Source organism: Mesoplodon bidens (genome assembly GCF_964165515.1).
Source record: "Mesoplodon bidens genome assembly, chromosome: 18".
Lineage (NCBI taxonomy): Eukaryota > Metazoa > Chordata > Mammalia > Artiodactyla > Ziphiidae > Mesoplodon > Mesoplodon bidens.
Window position 1 is genome coordinate 53,603,502 of NC_138175.1, and position 22,028 is coordinate 53,625,529.

General features: G+C 56.2%; 2 protein-coding genes across 3 annotated transcripts; one reads left to right on the forward strand and one right to left on the reverse strand.

Annotated features, from left to right (window-relative positions):
* The first annotated feature begins 1,461 nt into the window (after positions 1–1,461).
* On the forward strand, positions 1,462–17,021 carry PPFIA3 (PTPRF interacting protein alpha 3). 2 transcript variants are annotated; one of them, XM_081215874.1, is made up of 28 exons: positions 1,462–1,706; positions 1,964–2,065; positions 2,438–2,602; positions 2,963–3,037; positions 3,512–3,586; positions 3,902–4,123; positions 5,172–5,318; positions 5,407–5,541; positions 5,954–6,037; positions 6,160–6,291; positions 6,738–6,800; positions 6,959–7,038; positions 7,329–7,473; positions 8,028–8,215; positions 9,237–9,459; positions 10,263–10,426; positions 10,548–10,675; positions 11,404–11,497; positions 11,842–11,923; positions 12,580–12,780; positions 13,421–13,483; positions 14,745–14,920; positions 15,339–15,436; positions 15,652–15,827; positions 15,915–15,983; positions 16,208–16,379; positions 16,787–16,858; positions 16,943–17,021. In XM_081215874.1, the coding sequence occupies exons 1-27, from the start codon at positions 1,467–1,469 to the stop codon at positions 16,843–16,845; spliced, it is 3,558 nt and encodes a 1,185-aa protein (XP_081072000.1). In that variant the 5' UTR covers positions 1,462–1,466; the 3' UTR covers positions 16,846–16,858; positions 16,943–17,021. The 2 variants fall into 2 exon arrangements, with proteins under 2 accessions (XP_081072000.1, XP_081071999.1); XM_081215873.1 differs by having other exon boundaries at positions 16,787–16,955.
* Positions 17,022–17,865: 844 nt separating this feature from the next.
* On the reverse strand, positions 17,866–21,651 carry HRC (histidine rich calcium binding protein). The gene is made up of 6 exons (XM_081215875.1): positions 19,765–21,651; positions 19,616–19,686; positions 19,011–19,079; positions 18,695–18,749; positions 18,189–18,225; positions 17,866–18,004 (listed from the first exon to the last, which is right to left on the reverse strand). Exons 1-6 carry the CDS (start codon positions 21,482–21,484, stop codon positions 17,968–17,970), a joined length of 1,989 nt encoding a protein of 662 aa, XP_081072001.1. The 5' UTR covers positions 21,485–21,651; the 3' UTR covers positions 17,866–17,967.
* Between the last annotated feature and the right edge of the window lie 377 nt (positions 21,652–22,028).

Genomic DNA, 22,028 nt, shown 5'->3' on the forward strand with positions numbered 1-22,028 from the left:
TCAGGGAATTTGAAGTTCTAGAGCAGCCTCCCTAAAACATCCCTAGTTGCATCTCATGAGTAGATTCTGGGTTTTAGATACCATGTTGGGTTTTGGTCTAAGTCTGGCCTGCCCTCTTATAAACATTTTCTTGAATCTGACCTCTGAGTGTTGGGATTCAGGTGTCTAGGTTCCCAGATGTACCTCTTCAAAGACCCAAGTTTACAGGCACCCAGCTGCCTCCTCTTCCAGGTCCCAGGGCCCCCAGTCCCCTCCTGTCCTCCCAGGAGTCCAAGGCCCCAGTCCCAGGCTTCAGACACAGTCCGAATATTGGGTGGAGCTGGAAATTATCCACTCTGAGAACCGGTTATGCCTCTGCCTGAAGAGAAAGAAAGAAAGGAGGGAAGGAGTAAAAGTCCCTCCTGCTTTCGGCTCAGCTAGATGGACCCGTCTGACCTGATGTGTGTGGAGGGAGTGGCTCAGGAGACCTCCCTTCATCTCCACCCGCAGCTCATGCACCTGGGCTCCTGGGTCCTGGGGGCCTTGACTTCTGAGTTCTGAGGGGGGGAGAGGTCTGAAGGCTGAGATTTCTGGGTCTACGGTTGGAGGTTGAAAGCCCAGACTCTTGTGTCCTGGGAGGAAGGGGATGTGGTCTCTGATTCCTGGGACTGGGGAGGAGAAGGCTGGAGGCTCAGACTCCTCAGTCTGGGGGAAGGGAGGGATAGGGGACCTAGATTTCCTGTGACCTGAGAGAAGAGGTAGCTGGATCTTGGACTCCTGCGTAGTGGGAGATGGCTAGCATTGTCCCCACCATTTTTGTTTTTCCCGACTGGAGTGGGTCTTTAGATTCTCCTGGAGCTAGATATCTAGATATCTGGGAAGTTGAAGGAGGCAGGAGGTGGGCTGAATAGCAGGTGAGGACCATCCCTGTGACATTATACAGGTGACTATGTACCAGTGACCTAATTCTGTGACCCGTTTTGTGGCCTCCTGAAGACATGGTCTCCTTCGCCTGGGCCTGAGTTTTCTAGCTCATGCAGTAGGTTGAAGGGGATTCTCAGCAGGGCCAGAATAGACCGTGATGGGCGGGGCCAGAGTCGCTTGAAGGGGCGGGGCTTGGACCGGAGGGGAGGGGCCTGCAAACTTTCCACATTCACTCAGGCAGTGGGGCACCCGGCTTCGGTTTCTCTGACTAGGCTGGGCCTAGATTTGCTGCCAGTGTCTGATGGAGTCTGACCTGTTTCTCCAAATGCTCTCACCCAGGTAGCCAGGCCTGGTTTCCTGGGAGCAATGGGTTTCCGTTTATCGTGTGCCATGATCGGAATGGATGGGCCTCAGTTTCTTCTGTGCAGTGCTTGGGTTGTCCTGCCTCAGTTTTCACTATGTAGTACCCCAGTGACCGTGCCTCAGTTTCGCTGCCTGTGCTTTGACGAAGCCCCTCTCGGTTCCCTGCCCCCTCCCCGTACCCGCAGGCCAGCACCGCCGCCATGATGTGCGAGGTGATGCCCACCATCAGCGAGGATGGCCGGCGGGGTTCGGCGCTGGGCCCGGACGAGGCGGGCGGCGAACTGGAGCGCCTCATGGTCACGATGCTCACGGAGCGCGAGCGCCTGCTCGAGACGCTGCGCGAGGCGCAGGACGGACTGGCTACGGCGCAGTTGCGGCTGCGCGAGCTGGGCCACGAAAAGGACTCGCTGCAGCGCCAGCTCAGCATCGCGCTGCCCCAGGTCTGGGCGGGGCCGGGGCGGGGCCTGAGGGAGGCGGGGCCTGGACTCGCGAAGGCACAGGGAGGGCGGTCCGGAAGGGGCGGGACTTGGCACTTGGAAGGGGGAGCGGCTTGCCGGTGATGGGCGGGGCCTGAGCCGCTTGAAGGGGCGGGACTTGGCAGAGAGGGGTGGAGCCTCCAAACCTCCCAGCCCTATGGAATGAGGGAGATGGGGAAAAGGATTGATCTGATTGTCCGATCCTGCCTACATCTGGATAGGAGTTTGCGGCTCTGACGAAGGAGCTGAACTTGTGTCGGGAGCAGCTACTGGAACGGGAGGAAGAAATTGCGGAGCTGAAGGCAGAGCGGAACAATACTCGGGTGAGGGGTCTTGGGGCGGGACCTAAGTGCGGTGGGCGGGGCCTTGGGTGTTGCAGCCTGACCCATTTTTTCCCCTCTATTTCGCCGTCCTTTCTTCTCCCTGCTCCTACAACTTGGCGGCTCTCCTCTGGTCCCCTCCTTCCTTCATGTCCCCTCCCCTATCTCCATAACTGTTCTCGTTTCCTGCACCACTCCTTCCCTGACCTGCCCCCACCTCTGTCATCCCTCTCTTTTCCTGACCTGTCTCTCTCCATACCACTTTGTTGGGCTCCACCTCTTCCATGTGTCCGCCCCACCTGTCTGAATCCTCTTCCTTCCCTCTGCCTCTCTTCCCTTGACACTTTTCCTTGGCCCGGTGCCCTATCTCTGTAGCTTCTCCTAGAACACCTGGAGTGCCTGGTGTCCAGGCACGAGAGGTCACTGCGTATGACTGTGGTAAAGCGCCAGGCCCAGTCCCCGGGAGGGGTCTCTTCCGAGGTGGAGGTACTCAAGGCTCTAAAATCCCTCTTCGAGCACCACAAGGCCCTGGATGAGAAGGTATGAGAATTGGAAGAGCCTGGTTGTAGAACAGAAACTCGTGGTTGGCTGGGGCTGTGTTGAACGGCAGAAATTCTGGCTGTGATTGGTTGGGGATGGCCCAAGTGGGAAGAATGTTGACTGTAATTGACTGAGACAGGCTATGCAGACTGGGACCTGAGTGGCTGATAATAGAAAAATGTCATAGGATGGGGGATACCAGCGGGTGAGGCTGCCTTGGTAGCTAGTTGGGGATGCACACATACTATAAATAGAGGAATGCTAATGTCGCCCTATCAGGTCCATCCCAAAGGTGTTCTGCATCAACTGTCCTCGATCAGGTCTGATCTCCATCTCACACTGTCTTGCCCCCATCCCCAGGTCCGGGAGCGGCTGCGAATGGCGCTGGAGCGGGTGGCAGTGCTAGAGGAAGAGTTGGAGCTGAGCAATCAGGAGGTGGGGGCGTGACCAAGAAGGAGGAGGGACTAATGAACTACCAATGGGGTGGAACTGATTGGGTGGGTCCTAGAATCTGTTGGGAGCAGGACTAGGGCAGAAGACCAATGGGGTGGGACTATGGAGAAAACCAGTGAGGTTCCTAAGGAGAAACTCATTGGGCAGGACTAAGGGGAGTACCGCCCTGTGACAGTGAGACTAAGGTGAGAACCAGGGCTGGGGCTAAGGGAAAGAACTGACTATGGAGGAAATGGTTGGGTGGGGAAAGTCAGGACACCTCCACAAGGAAGCTAATGTTAAGAATAAGGGTGGACTTCCTCTCTGGTGGGGGGGCTAAGGAGACATATAATGACGGCACAGGGTCTAAGGGTAGACTATGGGATAAGGGTGGCCTCAGCAGGACCAGTGCCAGTGGGAAGTAGAAACGGGGTTTCTAGGACCTCCTTTGCCCTGATCTCCCTTTCCCATTGCCAGACTCTGAGCCTTCGAGAGCAGCTGTCTAGGCGCCGGTCAGGGCTAGAGGAGCCCGGCAAGGATGGGGATGGGCAGGTAAGAGGTGGAAGTCTTTCCTTCCCCTTGCTCTTCATTGGTCCTCCTCACTGTGATCCCACTCAGCCCCCCGACTTTGTGATGGTCCTTTTAATGTTTGGCACAATTCTCACTGACCCTAGGACATCTGAACGCCTCAGACCCTTACTGACCTTTGACCTCTGATTCAAGTCAGCTAGCTAACTTTTGTGACCTCCATGGCCCTTACTGATCTTTGATCCCCCTTCACCCCCATCAGTTTCCTCCTTGCATTCTCTATCTCTGTGTTCCCCACTCTGAGTTCGGTCCCTTCCTCCCTCACTGTCCCCATTCCAGACTCTTGCCAACGGCCTGGGTCCTGGCGGGGATTCGAACCGGCGCACGGCAGAGCTGGAGGAGGCCCTGGAGCGGCAGCGGGCGGAGGTGTGCCAGCTGCGGGAGCGCCTGGCGGTGTTGTGCCGCCAGATGAGCCAGCTGGAGGAGGAGCTGGGCACGGCCCACCGCGAGCTGGGTAAGGCCGAGGAAGCTAACGCCAAGCTCCAGCGCGACCTCAAGGAGGTGAGGCCGGAGCCCCTGGTGGGCTGCCCTCTGTCCCTGCCCTCCCCTCCACCCTTCCTGTCCCCCTTTGCCCATAGTCACAGAACTCACGAATCTGGCTTCAGTCCACAAGCTGTGTGGACTCTTCTCCTCTCTGAGTCTCAGTTTCCTCACCTGATGGTATTTATGACCCTTGTCAGAGAGTTGGCACTATGACCCTTGTCAGAGAGTTGGCACATATGGCACATACTTGGTAGTCACCCAGTATCTGGTTGTAGTTATTATGTTGTCATTGGGAAATTCTCTTGCACCTCTTAACTGAACTCCTTTGTCTGCATTTCACCCCATCCTGGCTGAGGTTCCTTGACCTTAACTCCCACGCTGCGGGGACTGCTGTGAAATGTAGGGCATGGATTCTTGAAAGCACTGAATGAGAGAGAAGAGAGAGCACTTGAGTTTTCATCATCCACCGGGCTTTTACCTCGGATTTCAATTGTGGATGGCCCCAGGGCTTATTGGGAAGTGTGGTCCCACCACACCGGCTCCCAGGCCGGAGTCCTTCCCCCATGAGACCCTGGAGCACCTTCTCTGGTTTTCTAAGCATGCGCTACCCCGGGGGCTCTTGGGAGATGCTGCCTCCCAGGTGGAAGGGACTTTTGTTTCCTATGAGACCCTAGGGCACTTGCTCTGTGATTCTAAACCTGAGCTGTGTCAGAAGTTGCTGAAAAATCTAAGGCTTGGATTTTTGAGGCTAGTGGGCTAAGAAGAGTGGAGACATTCCATCTCATGGATCTTAGGTCATCCATATGAGGAGGGTGTAAGCCAGTACTGCCCCAGAAGTTTATGGGAGGTGCTGTACCGCCATTTTAACTATCAGGTGGCAGAGGATCTGATGTCGGCTATGCCTGGGAGCTCTCGGCAGGTGTGGTTCCATCATTCTGACACCCGGAGGGCAGGGGACTTCATTTCCCAGGATACCCTGGGGTGCCTGAACTGGGGTTCTAAGCCTAGGCTACCCCCACAGCCTTCTGGGAGCTGTAGTCCACGCGGCCCTCTGTCACCTCTGCAGGCGCTGGCGCAGCGGGAGGATATGGAGGAGCGGATCACAACGCTAGAGAAGCGCTACCTGAGTGCCCAGCGAGAGGCCACGTCTCTGCACGACGCCAATGACAAGTTGGAAAACGAGCTGGCCAGCAAGGAGTCGCTGTACCGGCAGGTGGGAGCACGGCGGAGGAGGGGCGGTGGGGGCGAGGCCGTGGCCAGTTTGACCTAGCTCCTCCCTTCCCCCTGTCTGTGTCCCCCAGAGTGAAGAGAAGAGCCGTCAGCTGGCCGAGTGGCTGGACGACGCTAAGCAGAAGCTGCAGCAGACGCTGCAGAAGGCGGAGACCTTGCCGGAGATAGAGGCCCAGCTGGCCCAGCGAGTGGCAGCGCTCAACAAGGTGAAGGGTGGCCTGGGGCGGCGCCTTGAGTCTCTGGGGCAAAGGGGCAGGGCTTGGAGGAGGCAGGGCCTGAGTCTGGAGGGGTAGGAGACCCACAGCCCGAATTCTGCTGAAAAGGGTAGGGCCTGGGGTCTAGGGAAGGGACGTGACTTGGGATGGTTGAAGGGCCTGGAGGCTTGGTGGGGGATGGTGCTCTCTAGTTGGGACTGAACAGATGGGGAGAACAAGAACTGAGAAGGGGACAGGGCCTGGAGACTAGAGGAGAGGGCAGGGCTTGAATCACAAGTGCAGGGTCTGGAGTCCCGTGGGGGATCATCCTGGGGCCTGGAAGCCAGCCTTGGAGGAGGTGGGGCCTGGAGGCTGACTGCACCCTAGTGGGACAAAGTCAGATGCCATGGGTTCCATCCTCTAGGCTGAGGAACGTCATGGGAATTTTGAGGAGAGGCTTCGGCAGCTGGAGGCCCAGTTGGAGGAGAAGAACCAGGAGCTGCAGCGGGTGAGGAGGCTTTGAGGCTTGGGGGATACGCCTGGGTGAGCGGGCTGTGCCGGGGCGTGGGAGCTCAGAGCAGGGACAGCGCTCGGGGCTTGAGCACCTCTGCTCTGTTCTCCTCTGGGCAGGCCCGGCAGCGGGAGAAGATGAACGACGACCACAATAAGCGGCTGTCCGAGACAGTGGACAAGCTGCTGAGTGAGTCCAACGAACGGTTGCAGCTTCATCTCAAGGAGCGCATGGGGGCGCTGGAGGAGAAGGTGGGCCCCAACCTAGGATTCCAATAAGCTGGAATCTTGGGGCCCCAGACCTTTCCCCAAACAGTTATCTGAGATCTCCCCAAATCTGGGCATCCTGAATTTGAAATTGAAGACTGCTCGGTTGCTGGGACCACCACACTTTCACCTAGTTTAAACACCCTAGAGCTGAATTCTGGGGCACCCACAGCCTGAATTCTTGGCTTTTGCCCAAGCCTCTAATCCTATGGACCCTCAAACTCTGAATCCATGGAAATCTCACAGGACACTGCATTTTGGGCTCCCAGGGACTCCCTGCCTTAGCAGCATCTTCGGCTCCACAACCCTCTCCCCATGCAGCTCACCATTCAAGCCCACCTCATTCCCCCTGGGGTCCCCTCAGGCCTGTCTCTGCACACTGGAGGCTGCTTCCAGATTCCGCCCCCTCACTGCCCCCCTGCCCCCCACAGAACTCACTAAGCGAGGAGATCGCCAACATGAAGAAGCTTCAGGATGAGCTGCTGCTCAACAAGGTAGGGAGGGGGCTGGGGGGGGTGGGCCTTGGGGGTGAGGGCCAGGGAAATGGAGCAGGCATTGCTGGGGTTGGAATCAGCCTGGCTGGGAGGGGCTGATACTCAGTGGGGGGGAGGGGGCAGATTCTGACCTGACATCTCCAACCTCCTCCCCCCAGGAGCAGCTCTTGGCAGAGATGGAGCGGATGCAGATGGAGATTGACCAGCTGCGGGGGAGGCCACCATCCTCCTACTCCAGGTGACAGTAATCTTCCTGTCCCACCTCTGCCCATGGAGCCCCCTTGGCCAAGCACATCCCTTCTGATACGAAGTCTCCCTCACCCCACTTCCTGTCCTCCTGAGACTTCCACTGGTTCCTTTTATTTTTGACCCCTGACTTCATGACCTCTGACCCCAGACCCTTTTTCCTGACCTTTGACTTCAGATCCATCTCCCAATCCTCTGACCCCAAGCCCTTCCCCATGACCAGTCACCTCTGTTTCCTTTTCCTGACCGCTTGGTCTCTGGCTGCCCTCTCTATGCCCACAGATCTCTCCCTGGAAGTGCCCTGGAGCTCCGTTACTCCCAGGCACCCACGTTACCTTCTGGTGCCCACCTGGACCCCTATGGGGCTGGCAGTGGCCGGGCAAGCAAGAGGGGTCGCTGGTCAGGGGTCAAAGATGAGCCCTCTAAGGTCAGCAGCCACTTCTGGGGCCTGGACTGATCAGGGCTTGGGAGGGCAGCAGTAGGAGGTGGAGCCCAACATGCAGGGCTCTGGGAGGGGACTGAGTTGAGAAGCAAGGTCTTCTGGACCCACACTGTCTTCTCTTCTTCTTCCGTCATCCCCACTTGCCCCGATGGCTCTTCACGTGGATGTCCTGCTGCCTGGTGAGAACTTTAGAGGAACGATGAGGTGGGAAGAGGGGTGGGTTTGGGGGGATGGTATGCAGGGTGTAGAATCCTAGAATGGATGGAGCCAAGTGAAGAAAGGAAGTGGGCTGGGTCAAAGGAAACAGTGGAATCAGGGGAGAGGGCAGAGTCATGGGTGGTCAAGAAGAAGGACCCACCAAGGGAGAAAGCTGGGCTGGGAAAAGTGTGGGGGGCTGGGTCACATGGTGAGGGCAGTCAGTGTCAGGGGACATGGGCAGGGTTATAGAGGGTAGGCAAGGTCAGGATAGGTGAGGGAAGACCCAGCACCTACCTCGGCCCTTGTCCACCTGGCATCTCTCTGTCTCCACACAGAGATAGGAGTGGGAGCGGTCTGCCCCTGCGGGGTCCATGCCACCTCCATTCCCTGGGGAGCTGGATGGCTCAGATGAGGAGGAGGCGGAGGGGATGTTTGGAGCTGAGTTGCTGTCTCCCAGTGGGCAGGCTGATGTGCAGACACTGGCCATCATGCTTCAGGAGCAGCTGGAGGCCATCAACAAAGAGATCAAGTGAGCACTGGCCCAGTTCTTCCCCGCCCTGCCTGAGCTTAGCCCAAGGCCCCTCTGGCTCTGGAGACTGATCTGCACACCTAAGCCCAAGTCCTTTCCTAAACATCCTCAAGGAATTCTCCCAGCCCAACACTATCCAGGAATCCCTGAGGAAATACCAAGAAGTCTCCTATGTGCTATACATACATTACACACACCCTGGCCGGTACTCACAATTTCCCAATATACACAAGACTGCATCCCCAAATGCCAAAATTCACAATCCAATCCATCAAGAATCCTCCATTACATCATGGCTTTCATGGCTTCACGCAACAGTTACCCAGAGACTCCCAGTACCCTACGAATCTCAACACAACACAAGGTCCCCCAGTCCAAAACACCTTGAGAACCTCAACTCTAGATAACAAGAATTTCTACCTAATATAACAACGATCCTCAATTTATTAAGAAACCCATCACATAAAGTCTACCCTGATTCCTCAGAAATTGCCCTATTTAACAATTCTCTAATAAAACTAAAACACTTTCCATGGGCCCCAGCAAACGTATCAACATGACCATCATCTTCCATTCAAACTTGTTGTGACTTGAGACAGTGACTCTCACCAAATGTCTCTATGACCTTCCCAGATCCTAGGTTGACCTCAGAGTCCCTGATCTCACTCTGCTCTTATTATGAGCTTGCTCTTGCTGTCCTCCTTGGAACTTGACCTCTTGCCCATAGTAATCCATTTATGCCTTTCCATAACCACTTGTTTATCATCAGTAGTCCTGATGCAGATCCTGATCATCCTGTCATCCCTAATCTCTCCGTGACCTCCTGAGCCTATCATGATCCCTTGACTCCCCTTGAACCTGTGAGGCCGTCAGGGATCCACCAAGACCCTCTAACCTCATTGTCCCTTCCTCAGAGTTATTTTTGCTCCGCCAAGCCTTCCTGGCCCATTGGGATCCCCCAACTCCCTCTACTATTGTCTGCCTGAGTCCTCTCACCCCATCTCCCCTTTTTCCTCCTCAGGTTAATCCAAGAGGAGAAGGAGACAACAGAACAGAGGGCAGAAGAGCTGGAGAGCCGGGTGTCTGGCTCGGGCCTGGACTCACTGGGCCGCTACCGCAGTAGCTGCTCACTGCCCCCCTCCCTCACCACCTCTACCCTTGCCAGCCCCTCCCCTCCCAGCTCTGGCCACTCAACACCCCGTCTGGCACCCCCTAGCCCTGCCCGTGAGGGCACCGACAAAGCTGTGAGTATTCTTAAGTCTCCTCAGCTTGGTGGTGGTGGTGGGAGGTCATAAACAGGGCTCCCTAACAAAAAGCAACAATGACCAACACACCAGTGATTTTCAAAAGCAACCTTAGCTTTCCCTAAAAGTTCCAACTCAAAGGGCAAATGGGAGGGCACTGGGTTCCTGAACCCTAACTTGTACTTTAGTCAGATCTGATCTACTTTTACCTGATTTATGCATTAAGTTTCCACATAGGATTTTTATTGTTTTACTTTTATTTTTTATTTTTTTGGCCATGCCATGCAGCTTGAGGGATTTTATTTCCCCCACCAGGGATCGAACCCTGGGCCCTGTCAGTGAGAGCACCAAGTCCTAACTACTGGATGGCCAGGGAATTCCCACTGCATAGGATTTTTAGAAAAATGTCTCTGTGACCAAATACACATTTGAGAACTACCATTAGGTCCTCAGAATTGACCTTTGAGGGAGGCACGATATCTATATGCCCTATTTTATTGCCTTAAACTCAGATTTCCTACTTTCAGAACCTGTAACTAACTCATTAGCTTTCCTTGAGGCTGAGCAGATCCCACTCCTGACACCAGAAGCTAAGACAGTATAAATATGGGCTTATCAAGCTCCAGGGGGACTGCAGTTATTGCCTTTATATCTCTGCAACTCACCCGCACTTAATCTAGGCTATCTTTAGAAGTGGTTCCCCAAATCAGGGGTATCCCAGACACCTTGTAGACATCCCAACTAATAAGCCCCCAACATGATCCCTCCGATTCAATATAGCATCTCTGCCTCTCTGTCTCCAGAATCATGCCCCCAAGGAGGAAGCTGGGGCTCCACGAATGGAGGGACCAGCAATCCCAGGAGACACCCCACCTCCCACTCCTCGTTCTGCCCGCCTTGAGAGAATGACCCAGGCCTTGGCACTGCAGGCGGGATCCCTGGAAGATGGAGGGCCCTCACGGGGAAGGTCAGTAAGAATAAGGGATGGGATAGGGAGGGACTTGCTTGGGAGGAGGCGGTGGGAGTGGACAAAGACTTGGGATGAGAGGAGGCATCCCAGATGGGATCTGTCTGTCCTGCTTACCCAGTGAGGGCACCCCAGATTCCCTGCACAAAGCTCCCAAGAAGAAGAGCATCAAGTCATCCATAGGCCGTCTCTTTGGCAAGAAGGAGAAGGGGCGAATGGGACCACCAGGTCGGGACAGCTCTTCTCTGGGTGAGTCCCCTGATTCCCTCTCTCCCTTCCTTTCTTCCTTCCTTCTTCTTCTTTACATATTCATTTGACGTACAATCCTGTCTTCATTCATTTGGTAATTCATTTAGAACACTGGAACCTTGGCAGAGGTAGAGGGGAGGAGAAGGGACAAGGAAAGGGCACTCTGAGGCCTGCCTGAGTGACTGGTGGGCAAATGAATCTGTTATGTTATTTTTTAAATAGAGAAATATTTTTAAAAATAAACCTATTTTTTAAATAGAGAAAGAGGGAGGAGCATCCTAAAGGCAGGGCATCTGATGGGCTGGAGCCTGCTTGTCTGGTTTGTGAAATCCAAGTTAGTTAAATTTTCAGGAATTTTATGAGGTGCTTTGACATCACATTGGTAGTTTGAAATTGGTGGGATTATTTACACCATGGAAATTGGCATATGCTACAAATCAGGAAATACCTTCTTCCCCAGGGAGCCAGTTGTTAAATATTTACCAGCACACCACTGCCAGCTTACCAAGGCCAGCCCAGTGAATCCAGCCCTATTTTGGGGATTTCTCCAATTCCTTGCCTAGGAGGTGACATTGGTCCCCGTCTGGTTTTATCACTCCCTCTGTGTGGCCGCATTTTACTAATCCCTCTGGGCCTCTGCTTTCCTGGCATCCTTCTCAACCCCCCAGCATCAAAGATTCTGCCTCCCCTTTGAGACTCTCCAAATTTTGGCCCCTCCCTGCCTCCAGCTGGAACACCCTCAGACGAGACATTGGCCACTGACCCTCTGGGGCTAGCCAAGCTGACAGGCCCAGGAGACAAGGACCGAAGGAACAAGAGGAAGTGAGTGTGGGTGTGTGGTGTGGAGGTGGGGAGGGTTGGTCATAAGTAAGAAGAAAATTCTGGGAGGGGGTGTCCAAGATCCTGAACTTGCTTGCCTGGGAACTTGGGAACCCCTAGAGTTTTTCTTTTCTTTTTTTTCCCCTTTTCTCTTGATTAGTGTGGATGTGTTGGGGGGAGGGAAGGTGGATTACAAAGACTCGCATGTATTTTTTTTAGCCTTCTGCCATGTTTTTTACATTCATAAAAATTGCTTTGGTGGGGGGATGCGGTTGGTGAAGGGGGCCATGCAAGAGGACTAGGTGTCTCTGCCCCTGAGATCTCCTGCCCTGGCCCCTTCTCCCCAGGCATGAACTTCTGGAAGAGGCCTGCCGTCAGGGCCTGCCTTTTGCTGCCTGGGATGGGCCCACTGTGGTCTCCTGGCTAGAGGTACTGGGGCCCAGAAACGTCCTGACTCTTTATCCCCAACTGATCTGAGAACCCCACCCTTAGGGCTGGCCGGGTCCACCTAGTACCATCCTCCTAACTCAGAGGTGGCGGTGGAGAGGAGTTGGGTGGGGGGAGGCCCTGGGAGGGGTCAGGCTTCTTGCAGATCTTCCTGTTGCTCTTTTTCCTTCTCCCCTCACCCCTGTCCTTCTGGCCATGCCCACCTTGGTCCTGTTGTCTCTCTCTCTCTCTGTGTCTCTATTTTCCTGCCTCTCTCCCCATCTCTGTGCTTTTGTCATTCCCCGTATTTCTTGCCATGTCTATGTCTTTTGCTCCTTTCTCTCCCCATCTCTGCCTCTCATCTCTGCGTGTCTCTCCCCATCTCTCTCTTTCCCCTCTGACTCTGGTATTACGCTTCTCTGACTCTCCTCCTTTGTTTTCCTGTGTCTCCCTCTGACCCTCGCATCTCTTTGCCTTGCCCTCCTCTCACTGCTTTCTCATGTCTTTCTGTTTCTCCCCCATTTGCCTTTCCCCATCTCTCTGTCTCCCTCTCTTCCTTTCTTTCTCTCCCTCTCCCATTTCTCCCGTTTCTCCTCCTGTATGTCTCTGTCTCTCTGTCTCATTTTTTCCCCATTTCTCCCTTCCTCCCTCTGGCCCAGCTGTGGGTAGGCATGCCTGCGTGGTATGTGGCCGCCTGCCGGGCCAATGTCAAGAGTGGTGCCATCATGGCCAACTTGTCAGACACGGAGATCCAGCGCGAGATCGGCATCAGCAACCCACTGCACCGGCTCAAGCTGCGCCTCGCTATCCAGGAGATGGTCTCACTCACCTCACCCTCTGCTCCTGCCTCCTCCCGCACTGTGAGTGTCCAGGGGCCAATCCCAGCCCTTGCTGTCTCAGGGCCCCGCCTACTGTCCTCAGAGTAGTCAATCCTGGGCCCGCTCACTCCAGCTCTGTCTGATACACCCTGCTCCCCACAGTTTCTCACCTGGATTATCTCTTGAGAGTGGGGTCTCCCTTCAGGTCCCTCTGCCTCCCCTCAGGCTGTTTTACACACTGCAGCCAGAGGGATCCCATCCCGGAGAAAAAGCCAAATTCATACGGTTCTCTACAGGGCCCTTGATGAGGGGCCCCTACCCCCCCCCCTTTTCTACTCTGCTTCTGCTGTGCCCTTGCTGCTCCCTTTCCTAGGAGCACCCCTCCCTCTTTTTCCCCCAAGGCTGGCTCCTGCTCATCCTTGAAGTCTCAGCTCAAATGCCACCACCTCCAAGAAGCCTCCCTAACTCAACAGCTAAACTAGTACCAGCCCCATCACCCCAACACATGAACACCTATTTTTTTTCCCATAGCACATACTGACTTCTAAAATTTTATCATTTTGTTCCATACAGAAAATTATGTGTTCCCATGCCTAATTCGGCTCCTCCAGGAACACGACCCCCTTCCCCTCCCCTGTTCAGAAGCCCTCTCTCAACCTCTGTAACACCCCTCGCCCCTCAGTCCACAGGAAACGTGTGGATGACACATGAAGAGATGGAGTCCCTTACCGCGACGACCAAGCCTGTGAGTGCCCCCTGCCGGTGGCCTTGGGGTGGCACTAAATTTCCCTCGGGAGGAGGGGGTGGCAGATGAATCTGTGGCTGTCTGTCCGTCTGTTCGTCCCTCCCGCCCTCCTCCGCCTGCCCCTTAACCCACCCCTTCTCTCCCCTCTTCCCACTAACTGGTCAGGAGACCAAGGAGATCAGCTGGGAGCAGGTAGGGGGCGCGGGGCGGGCCGTGGGCGCATGAACAGGCTGTGCACGCTGCATGGACGCCCCTCCTTCTCCGAGCCCCGTCCCTCCCCTCGCCGGAGCATTCCATCCTCACCGCCGGAGGGGGGCGCTGCGCGGAGCTCTGCTCTTGTCCGTGGCTTGGTGGGGGTCGGCGTAGAAGCCCGGCTATTCCACTGTTAGTGGTGCACGGATCATTCCATTATGCTGGGTTGCGGGGGCTCCAGGGGCTGTTTCATTGCTCTAACTAGAGGGAGGTGCTGAGCAGCTCTTTTCCCTAGAAAAGAGGGAAGTGGGATTGTTCCACTGTACTGGGGTGAAAAGGGAAAGCATTTGGGGCGGGGGGCGGCAGGTCAGGGTGAGAAGTTGGGGAGAAGGAGCTACATTTTGTTCTCAAGAGGGGAGCGGGATCACCTGAGACAGAGGAGCTATGCTGGGTCTTTGTTCCCCAGCAAGGGGGAAGGTATGGATTATTTCCTTATGCTAAGAGGAGTGAAGGATTTGGGGTTGATCCAGAATATTGTCCTGGGCCAGATATAGCTAGACCAGTATTTGGGGGACAGTGCAAGAGTGGTGGATAGATCCATTATCCTTTGTTGGGGAGAGAGCTACATTGGAAGAATCCGTTGTGCTGACTTGGGGGAGTAGTGATGTTGGACTGATCCGTTGTTCTGAGTTGGGACAACTTTAGACTAGAGCTTCTTAAACTTTAATGTACAGTTCAGATCACCTGAGAATCTTGTGAGAATGCAAATTTTGATTCAGTAGCCTAGGGTCTGAGATTCTGCAATTCCAGCAAGTTCACAGGTGATGATAATGCTGTGGGTCCAAGGACCACACTTTGAGTAGACAAGGGTCTATGCTGTCATAATGAAGGAAAGGGAGACAATTTTGGATTGTCCATTGTCCTGAGCAGAGACTGGCCATTGTCCTGCTATGGGATGGAGAAAGAACAACCTCGGATCTGGGGGAGGCGGGTTGGACTATACCCTTTCATACATACATGGGAAGGGGTCAGAGGGCCTGATTCCTCCCCCACCTGCCCATGGCCCCAGATCCTGGCATATGGCGACATGAACCATGAATGGGTGGGGAACGACTGGCTGCCCAGCCTGGGGCTGCCCCAGTACCGCAGCTACTTCATGGAGTCGCTGGTGGATGCCCGGATGTTAGATCATCTTAACAAGAAGGAGCTCCGGGGCCAACTCAAGATGGTGGACAGCTTCCACAGGTGGGGGTCGCCTGGCCCACGGTGGCAGTCCAAGGGGGGAAGCCCCACTTCCAGAGAGTCTTTGGCAAATAGGACCGGTGATGGGGAATTCCTTGGACTATCTTTGGTCCTCTAGCCCTGATTGTCAAGCAATCCAGACTCCTGTGCCCCTTCCACCTATAAGAAGGCCCACTAGGAAAAGCCCAAGTCCTGAGACAGCTTAGCTAGTTGACCCCATACCCCTTACAGGTTGGCTAATAGGAACTGCTTTTTGAAAATATGGCAACTCCTGGGAAGGGCAGCAATCAGAAGAACAGATCCAATGGAGCAATTCCCCAACCTCTGCCGGAAGACCACAGACGACGGGGAAAGCCCAATAGGAGTAGCAGTCATTGGGGTATGAGGGCTCATCTGTAACTCCACTATCTCTGCTACTCAGGGTGAGTCTGCATTACGGGATCATGTGCCTGAAACGGCTCAACTATGACCGGAAGGACTTGGAGCGGAGGCGGGAAGAGAGTCAGACCCAGATCCGAGGTGAGTAGAAAAGTGTGAACGTCCAGCTGGGAGCCAAGTTGGAGGGGTTTGGAGCAGTGCTGGAGGAGGCATAAATAGGGGAGGGGAGGGAGGCCAGGGAAGAGGGGGTGGGGCCAGCATAGGGGCGTGGCCAGGAAGTGGGAGTGGAGATATGGGATAAATTGGAAGGGCCTGGCCCCAGGAGGGGAGCAGCTGAAGGTCCCTTCTGTCCCCAGACGTGATGGTGTGGTCCAATGAGCGGGTCATGGGTTGGGTGTCCGGGCTGGGCCTGAAGGAATTCGCCACGAACCTCACGGAGAGCGGGGTGCACGGGGCGCTGCTCGCCCTGGACGAGACCTTCGACTACTCTGACCTGGCCTTGCTCCTGCAGATCCCCACACAGAATGCACAGGTGAGCTGCCGCTAGGCCCTGGGCATACTGGGCATCCCCACCTCACAGACTGCACGCTGCAACCCCTCTCCCACCTCTCCTCCCCAGGCCCGGCAGCTCTTGGAGAAGGAATTCAGCAACCTCATCTCCTTGGGCACAGACAGGCGGCTGGATGAGGTGGGCGCAGCAGCAGCATAGGAGACTCCACTCCCAGCGGCACCTCAGGGCTGGGAGCTGAAGGGGTGGGGCTTGACTTTGCCAGCGAGTCGTGGTTGGAGGAGGTGTCAGAAAGGGGGCGGGGTTAAAGGAGGGAAGGACCCGGAGAGGGGTGGAGTCAAATGAAGGGGCGGAGTCGGAACGCGGCCCTAGTCCCTCACCGGCTGCCGGGCCCCTATACCTAGGACAGTGCCAAGTCCTTCAGCCGCTCCCCATCCTGGCGCAAGATGTTCCGAGAGAAGGACCTACGAGGAGTAACCCCTGACTCGGCTGAGATGCTGCCCCCCAACTTTCGTTCGGCTGCAGCAGGGGCCCTGGGCTCGCCGGGGCTCCCTCTCCGCAAGCTGCAGCCGGAAGGTAGGCGGATCCCAAACGCGACAGCCTCTCCTCTCCTCCCTTTCCTCGGCGGTAGGAACCTCCCTCTTCATGTTCTGAAATGGCCTAGTCCTTTCTCCCCCAACCATGACAAATGGACCGCTCCTATAAGCCAACCTCCTCAACCCCACCACACCCCCTTTCCAGGGTGGGAAATTAACTCGTCCAGTGGGATACTTTAAAGGAATCCAAGGCTATGGGAAAGGGGGGGAAACCGGCTTGGAGATAGGCGGTCGTTGTCATCTCGGGAGGGGAAATCCAAGGGAGGACGCTTGGGGTTGAGGATCGGAGAAATACTGAGGGAGGAAGTGGGCGTGTGTGTGTGTGTGTGTGTGTGTGTGTGTGCGTGCGCGCTTTCCAGGCTGAACCGCTGCTCACTCTCCCTCCAGGCCAGACTTCTGGGAGTTCCCGGGCAGACGGCGTTTCTGTCCGGACCTATTCCTGCTAGTGTACGCCTCCAGGTGAGGACTGTACTGTGCGCTCTTGGGGTTCTGGGCGGCACAATGGATCTTCACAGCTGCACGCACTGCCTGGCGTCAATGCAGGTGACCTCACTCGGACGGAAGAACCTTTCAGAGGCTGGGTTGTTTCCCCTCCTGCCCAGAGTATGGTCTCGCCGGGGAGAGCTTGCTGGGGAGCTCACGCCGCGGACTGGACCATCTGTACAGACAAGCGGGGAATGCTGGTCCCTGCCTCGCAGATGGACTGGGCCTGGACCAAACCACATGCACTGGACTGAGAGGGGGGAAGAAGAAGGCAGGAAGAAATCCCGCCCCAAACTTCCGCCTCCCTTTCCTCTACTTTGTAATTTATTGATCAGTTTCCGATGGGAGATGGATGCCCTTTCCCCGCGGGAAGGGGGCGGGGCTTCCCTCCCGGGCCGCATGCGGGGAGAGGCTGCCCCCTCCCCTTTCTTCCCAGTCGCGGGGCCCAAGTCGTCCTTCTTCATCCGAAAGGAGGGGAGGGGGGACTCGCTGCTAAAAGCCTCGCCCTTTGTGCCACTCAGCCCTGCCCCGCGGCGTCCGGTCGCCGGTGCCTGGGGTCAGCCGCGGGCGGGGCTCCCTCTCTCTCCCCAGTGTCTCGTGTCCCCGAGGCCCCTCCGCCCCCCGTGCTGTGGCCGTGTCCGTGCCCCGGGGTGGGGTAGGGGGTGCAGAACTGCGCTCCCCGTTCCGCTCCAGCTCCGGGGTTTGCATGGGAGAATCCTCTTTCCACGATGCCGCTGGGCGACGTGGCGTGGGGAGAGGAAAGACGGTGGGGAGCCCTCGCCCCCGACTCTTGGTCGGCCTCCCTGCCCCAGGCGTCACTCAGTGATCACGGGTAAAGAGAACTGTTTCAAAAAGCTCCCGTGTTGACTGATTTATTTATCAGGACCTAGCAACCAACCACCTCGAGGAGTCCCGGCCCCTTCTCCCTCAGACCCCACCCGCGTTCCCCGGTGCCCAGAGGGTCCAGACCCCAGGCCTGACAATGAGGTTTCGGGGAGCACGTTTATTCAGAGAAATAAATATGGCCCGTGGAAAGGGGTTGGAGGGCCAGGGAGATGTATCTGCGCCGCAGCCGTGTGTCTGGGTTAGGGTTTCGGAGTTTCCAGCATGTCTGCCAGGGTTCTGGAGAGAAGGACGCAGAGGTTGGACAGCCGAAGTGTCCAAAGCTCACACCAGGGCGCTTAGAGATCGTTAACCTGCCCATTTCACCAAGGGGGGACTAGAGGCTCAGGGTTGTCCAATAATTCATAGCGGGACAGCACCTTTCTAAACGGGGCCCTTAAACAGACCCCCTCCAGACACTTACTGGTACAGGGACGAGGAGAGATAGTCGACGTAGCTTCCTGTGGGAGAGAAGAGGCTTGAGGGGTACACCACGGGTGAAACTGGGGGCCACTTTTCACTCAGTCCAGGACCAGGACTAGCTCCGCCCCCTTTTCTGGATTCCTTCCCCCAAACTAATTCCTTCTACAGCGACTCCTTCCTTCCTCCTGGCTCTAAGTGTTCTAAGTATTCCCATTCTCCAATAGCCCCACCCCCCGCCGCGTCCTTCGAATTCCACTTGCTTTGGCCCCAACCTCTTGGTTCTAGGCTCACCCCTCAATCCGAACCTCAGGTTTTGGCACCTATCCCCAACCTTCCCTCTGCCCGGCCCCGCCCCTCCGTGCTCCTCCCGCTCGTCAGAGTCCCAGCCTTGGCCACGCCTCCGCACATAGCCGTGCCCCACAACCTTCCAGCCTGCTCCTCAGGTCGGCTCCACCCACTAGGCCCCGCCCCTTCATCAGGTTTCTTCTGGGCCCCACCCATGCTTACCGGGAGTGCAGACAGTTTCGCAGACCAGCGGGCAGAGGTAGCAGAACTGGCAGTGCTGGGGGCGGGGGTGGGGAGAGAGAATCAGCGGTACGAGGTGGTCAGGGGCGGAGTTAGGATGGGGCGTGGGCCGTACTTGGGCAGGAGGCTAGCTAGGTGGAGGTTAAGGTCAGAGGCAGGATCGGGTTTGGAGTCAAGGCTGCATCAGGGGTAAGGGGTTAGGTCAGTTTGAGGGCAGAGGATTTGGGGCTGGGGGTGCTCAGATGGTCCCGGGCCATCCGGAAACCTGGTGGATCCTTGAGTCTGGAAGAAGTCTCACCTGGCACTGGTCGCAGTGCTCTCCCATGTTCTCCTCATCACAGTGACAGTTCTCACATTCCGTGCATCGCTGGGGACCAGAGGAGCCTGGTTAGGTAGGGACGTTTGGGAGCCACCCGCCAGTCCTCCACCCTACCCGCTGGACATATCCCCAACTTCTCAGCCTCATTACTTCTGACACTGAGCTCAGTATCATCCTCCAACCTGCTTAACCTGCTTCCCACCCCCTCATTTCCCTATTGCAAGGCGCCCCCGACGTCCCCTTGTCACTGTGGGCTGGACCGTTGGGTACTCTCTTCACCCCCTCTCTTCCTATTCTCCCCATAGCCTGTCAGTCTCCAGTCCTGTCCCACCTCCCTCGGCTCTGCCTTGAACCCTCCTCCCTGTCCCCACACCTGCAAGTGCAGCTCAGGCCTCACCCTCTCTTTCCTGGACCACTATCCCAGGCTCCTCCCCAGCCTCCTGGCCTCCAGTCTGTCCCCCACTTGGCCCCAGAAGTGTCTTTGTTTACTCAGGCCCGATGCTCAGGGCCCTCCCAAGGCACACCAGAGCCCAGGAACGAACTCTAGGAACAGCTTGGTGGATGGAGCTGGGTTGCGGACATACATTGCAGAAGGAGCAGTAGCCACACAGGGACCCTGGCTGGTAGTTCCTGTACTCCTGGGCATCCTGATGATCTGTGGGGACAAGAGGGCAACAGTGACCCAGGTTGACTCCGCTCCTCCCCACCCCCATCATCCAGTCAGATGACTTACCCATGTCCTCACCACTCTCTTCTTCACTGGAGGCACCTCCAGACACCTCCCTCCTGGCCAGCGGGTTGGGGATGATGGTGAAGGGGAGCTCATCCTCCTCCAGCCCCTCCTCCTCATCTTCTTCCTCCTGGTGGTCTTGGCTCAGTGGGACCCAAACCTCAGCTCTCTCTTCCCTCCTCTCCTCCTTCTCTTCTTCCTCCTCCTCTTCCTCCTCTTCTTCCTCCTCCTTCTGGCTCAGGCTGAGGCCATGACCTCCCTCCTTGTCTTCCTCATCCTCCTGGTCCAGGCTGCCATGGTGGGTACCTTCTCCTCCCTCCTCTGAACCTTCATCATCTTCTTCATGGGAGCTGTGATCCTCTTCTTTCTCTTCCTCTTCCTCCTCAGAATCACTCTCCCTTAAATGGCTTCTATCCTTTACTCCCATGTGTTCTGGGGACTGGTAGCTAGTCTCCTCTTTGATGGACCCTCTGTGGCCAGTCCCTTTATCTCTGTGGCTTTGCTGCCTGTGGCTGGGAGCCTGGTGGCCAAGCTTGGCAGAGGTGTCCTCATCTTCCTCCTTGGGGACTCCGTGGTGGTGATGGCCAGGGACTGCTCTTTCATATTCCTCTGGGAAGTCCTCCTCCTTAGCACTCTTGTGGCCTTGGGGTTGGTGGCTTGCAACATGGTGGCTGAACTTGACTGTGATCTCCTCCTCGTCCTCCTCCTCGTCGTCTCCAAGGCCATGGTGGGTATGTCTGGGAACCTGGTGCCAGTGTTCAGCGGACACATTCTCCTCCTCGTCCTCCTCCTCGTCGTCTCCAAGGCCATGGTGGGTACGTCTGGGAACCTGGTGCCAGTGTTCAGTGGACACATCCTCATCCTCATCTTCCTTGTCTCTGTGGCCTTGATGTCTGTGGCTAGGGATATGATGGTGGTGTTCATTTAAGACATCTTCATTGTCTTCCTTCCCATGGCCTTGACTCCTATGGGTCTGGTGTATGTACTCAGTGGAGACATCATCATCATCATCATCTTCTTCTTCTTCATGGCCTCGGTGTCTGTGGCTGGGGCCATGATGGTGGTGTTCATCTGAGACATCTTCATCCTTTTCCTTCCCATGGTCTCGCTGTCTGTGAACCTGGTGTCCATACTCAGTGGAGACATCTTCCTCTTCCTCTTCTTCATCCTCCTCTTCTCCATGGCCTCGGTGTACATGCCTGACGATATGATGGTGATGCCCACTGGACACAACTTCGTCTTCGTCCTCATCTTCATGGCCATGGCTCCTGGGGCTGGGGAAGGGGTGCCCGTGCTCAGCTGAATCATCCGCCTCTTCATTCCCATGGCTTCTGTGCCCACGGGCCTGCTGAGCATGCTCTGTATATTCCTCTTCACCAGAGATGTTTTCATCTCCCACCTTGTGGCCTTGGTACCTATGGTCTTGGGATTCTCTGGAGACATCTTCATCCTCTTCTCTGTGGTCTCCGTGGCCCCAGAAATGATGCCCACTCTCCGTGGAAACATCCTTGTTCTCATCTCCGTGGCCTCTATGGCTGTGCGGGGAGTGGCCAAACTTGCCCGACGCGTCCTCTGAGGGCTCCGAAGCTCCTGCATTGTTGTTCCAGTTGCTGGGCCCCGGCCCAGCCCCTCTCAGCTGCTGGGTCACAGCAGTGGGGAGAAGCAGGCTGGCCACTGCAGCCCAGAGGAGAGAAGTGTGCAGCCATGACCCACAGTGGCCCATGGGGACAGACAGGCAGCAGAGCCTCTCCCAGGGCTGGCTCCCACTGTGGCTATGGCTATGTGGATGAATGTTGGGCTCCTTCTGTTTCTTTCTCCCTGTGTTGTTCCTTTGCTGTGTCTCTCTCGGCCTCTGCCCTCTGGCCCTCACAGCCAGGCCCTCTGAGGCAGTCTCCAGAGCCCCTTACCCTCCTCTCCGGCCCTCCCTCCCACTTCCCAGCCAATAGGGTCTCTCCCCTCCCCTCTCTGTGGCTAAATTTACTCTCAGCCCTGAGTTATTCTGGGTCAGTCCCCACCTGCCCCTCCCCTCCTGCTCCTCCTCCTCCCAGCTGGGGAGGGGGTGGATGAAGGGGTCTCTCCTTGGCCAGGAGAGGGGAACCAAGAGATTTGACTTTGTGTTGCCAACAAGTTCATGTTTGGCAGCTGCAAAGACAATGGCTAGATTTTTAGTAGGCCAATTTGGGGGGAGCCTGGGCCATGGGGGTGGGTAGCAGGAGGGATGTATCTGAGGGGAGATACCCCTGCCAAGGAGGGACTGGGGGTTAGAT

Bases quoted from the DNA above. Each gene is read 5' to 3' on its own strand.
- PPFIA3 (XM_081215874.1), top strand. From the start codon at position 1,467: ATGATGTGCGAGGTGATGCCCACCATCAGCGAGGATGGCCGGCGGGGT. The intron at 7,039-7,328 runs GTGACAGTAATC...CTATGCCCACAG, and splicing joins CCACCATCCTCCTACTCCAG to ATCTCTCCCTGGAAGTGCCC. The intron at 16,380-16,786 runs GTAGGCGGATCC...CTCTCCCTCCAG, and splicing joins CCGCAAGCTGCAGCCGGAAG to GCCAGACTTCTGGGAGTTCC.
- HRC (XM_081215875.1), bottom strand. From the start codon at position 21,484: ATGGGCCACTGTGGGTCATGGCTGCACACTTCTCTCCTCTGGGCTGCA. The intron at 18,226-18,694 runs GTAAGCATGGGT...TCTCTCCCACAG, and splicing joins CGAAACTGTCTGCACTCCCG to GAAGCTACGTCGACTATCTC. The intron at 18,005-18,188 runs GTAAGTGTCTGG...CCTTCTCTCCAG, and splicing joins CTCTCCTCGTCCCTGTACCA to AACCCTGGCAGACATGCTGG.